The sequence below is a fragment of the Penaeus monodon genome, chromosome 6 (assembly GCF_015228065.2).
Source record: "Penaeus monodon isolate SGIC_2016 chromosome 6, NSTDA_Pmon_1, whole genome shotgun sequence".
NCBI lineage: Eukaryota > Metazoa > Arthropoda > Malacostraca > Decapoda > Penaeidae > Penaeus > Penaeus monodon.
This window is the reverse complement of record NC_051391.1, coordinates 53,022,776-53,025,275: the sequence shown is the minus strand read 5'-3', so window position 1 is coordinate 53,025,275 and position 2,500 is coordinate 53,022,776. Positions and strand designations below refer to the sequence as shown.

Below are 2,500 nucleotides of genomic sequence, written 5' to 3'. Positions count from 1 at the left end.
AGAGGGAAGTGCGAAGAAGAGGAGTAGAGAAAGATGGGATGCAGATGAAGAGAATGAGGGAAGGAGGAGGGGGAAAGGGAGTAGAGGGGAGGGAATAAACGGGGGGAGGGGAAGCAGAGAGACAAAGAGTGAGAGGAGAAGAGGAAGGAATTGTGAAGGTGAATATTCTTAGAGGGGGAGAAGGGGGTAAATGACAGGGGGAGGAGGGGAGGGGGGAAGGGAAGAAGGGAGGAGGCAGAAGAGGAATGGGGAGGAGGAATGAGAGAAGAGATAGGGGGAGAGATTGGGAGGGGAAGGAAAACAAGAAGAGGAGGAGGAGGGTAAGGATAAGGGTAAGAAAAGGAGTGGGAAAGGGAGAGGAGAAGGGAAGGGGGAAGGAACAGAGGAACAGAGGAAGAGGGGTAGGAGGAGGGAAGGGAAAGGGGTGGGAGAAGAAGGAGAAGAGGCGTAAGAGGGAAAGAGGGAGACGGAGACAAGGATAGAAGGGAAGGGGGGAAGAAGAGGAAGTGCAGAAGGGGAAGAGTAGGAAGTTTAAAAAAGGAACAGGAGAAAAAAAAGAGGAGAGGGAGAGGTAAGAGAGAAAAAGAGGAATAGAGGAAAATGGAAAGGGGAAAGAGAGCAGAGGAGAAGGATGAGTTGAGAGAGGAGTCGAGGAAGAGAAGGAAAGAAAAAAAGTTGAAAAAGAGGGGAGGGAATAAGAAAAAAAAGTAGGGGAAGGACAGGCGAGAGATTATTACAGAGAGAAGGGGAGGAAAAAGGGAGGAAGTAGGGAAAGAGGAAGAGAGGAAGAGGGAGAGGGACAAACAGAAGAGTGGGAGAGGAGGAGAAGGAGGCGATGGCTGAATGAGAAGGGGTGGGGGTGGGGGGGGCGGGGGCGGGAGACGTTAGATACGCTACGTGTGTATATATACCGGGAATAGAGTGCTTTACTTACCACTTTCCTCTGAGCCGTGCTGCCGTCACCCCACGAACACCGTAACATGAGGATCCTGGTGGGGATTGATATTTTTTTTCTGTTATTATTATGATATTCATTAAGCTTTCTACTTTCTTTTGCTTTTTTTTTTTTTTTTTTTTTTTTTTTTTGCTGTTTCCATTAAAATATTTGATTACACGTATGTCTATTTGCGATGGATTTTATTAATTGTACTGTTAGTTTGTTAGTTGTTATTGTTATTGTTGTCGTTGTTTTCTCTTCTACCTATCGATATTTTAAATCCACAGATATAAATTTATAATATAGAATACTACATTCAGTGATACCTATGTCTACAAAATCATATTTATGCTTTCTCTTGCCCCTAGAAAGCTGACCGACGTCCATTCCTTTCCAGGTCGTCTTCCTGTTGGTTGCTTTCGTTGCAGCAGAGCAGAAGCGCGAGGCCGACCCCGGTCACTTCGGCCTCGGTCACGGCGTTGGTCTCCTCGGCCATGGTCACGTCGGTCACGGTTTTGGGTACGGCCCGGCCATAGCACATCACCCGTACCACGGCCACTCGTTCATACAGTCCTACAATCATCATCTCTATAAGCGAGACGCTGACCCGGGATTTTCACATCACGGAATTCGGACACGGACTGGGCCACGGGTTCTTCGGACACGGTGTCGGTTTAGGCTATGGCCACGGCTACGGCTACGGCCCCGGCATTGCCCACCATCCCTATCACGGCCATTCCTTCGTTCAGACACACCACATCGGCAAACGGGACGCCGACCCTGGCTTCCTTCACGGCCATGGCTTCGGGCATGGATTTGGGCATGGGGTTGGCTTCGGATTTGGACATGGTCTAGGTCTAAGGTATGGCCATGGCTACGGCTACGGTCCAGGCATCGCTCACCATCCCTACCACGGTCACTCCTACGTCCAAACGCACCACATCGGGAAACGAGAAGCTGACCCTGGCTTCCCGGTTCACGGTCATGGATTCGGACACGGTTTTAGCTTTGGTCACGGCCTTGGTTTCGGATTCGGCCACAGCCACGGCTATGGCCCAGGCATCGCTCACCATCCTTACCATGGTCACTCGTTTGTGCAGACGCACCACATCGGAAAGCGAAGCGCTGACCCCGGCTTTGCACACCCGGGCTACAGTTTGGGACATGTCTATCATTATGGCCATGGGTTCGGACACGGTGCCTCGTTTGGCTACGGAACTAGCGTCTCTCACCCCGGACATGGCCATTCCTTCCAGCACAGACACGGTGTGGTTTATCCATATTACGGATAGTAGTGAATAGTGTAATCGCGTATATTTCAATATAATAAAATATCTAATGATGGAAAGTTGTTTGCCTTTACGCATAGTGTGTGTGTGTGTGTGTGTAGGAGTGTGAGAGAGTGAGAAAGAGCGAGAGAGAGAGAGAGAGAGAGAGAGAGAGAGAGAGAGAGAGAGAGAGAGAGAGAGAGAGAGAGAGAGAGAGAGAGAGAGAGAGAGAGAGAGAGAGAGAGAGAGAGAGAGAGAGAGAGCAAGACAAACAAACAGAGACAGCCAATGCCAA

The 2,500-nt window shown here is 49.8% G+C and overlaps 1 protein-coding gene across 1 annotated transcript; it reads left to right on the top strand.

Moving 5' to 3' along the window:
• The first annotated feature begins 948 nt into the window (after positions 1-948).
• Positions 949-2,275, top strand: LOC119573829 (hornerin-like). Its single transcript, XM_037920935.1, is given in 3 exon segments — positions 949-992; positions 1,335-1,565; positions 1,567-2,275. Coding segments are annotated over 3 exon segments (906 nt in total). The 5' UTR covers positions 949-980; the 3' UTR covers positions 2,230-2,275.
• The last annotated feature ends 225 nt before the right edge of the window (positions 2,276-2,500 follow it).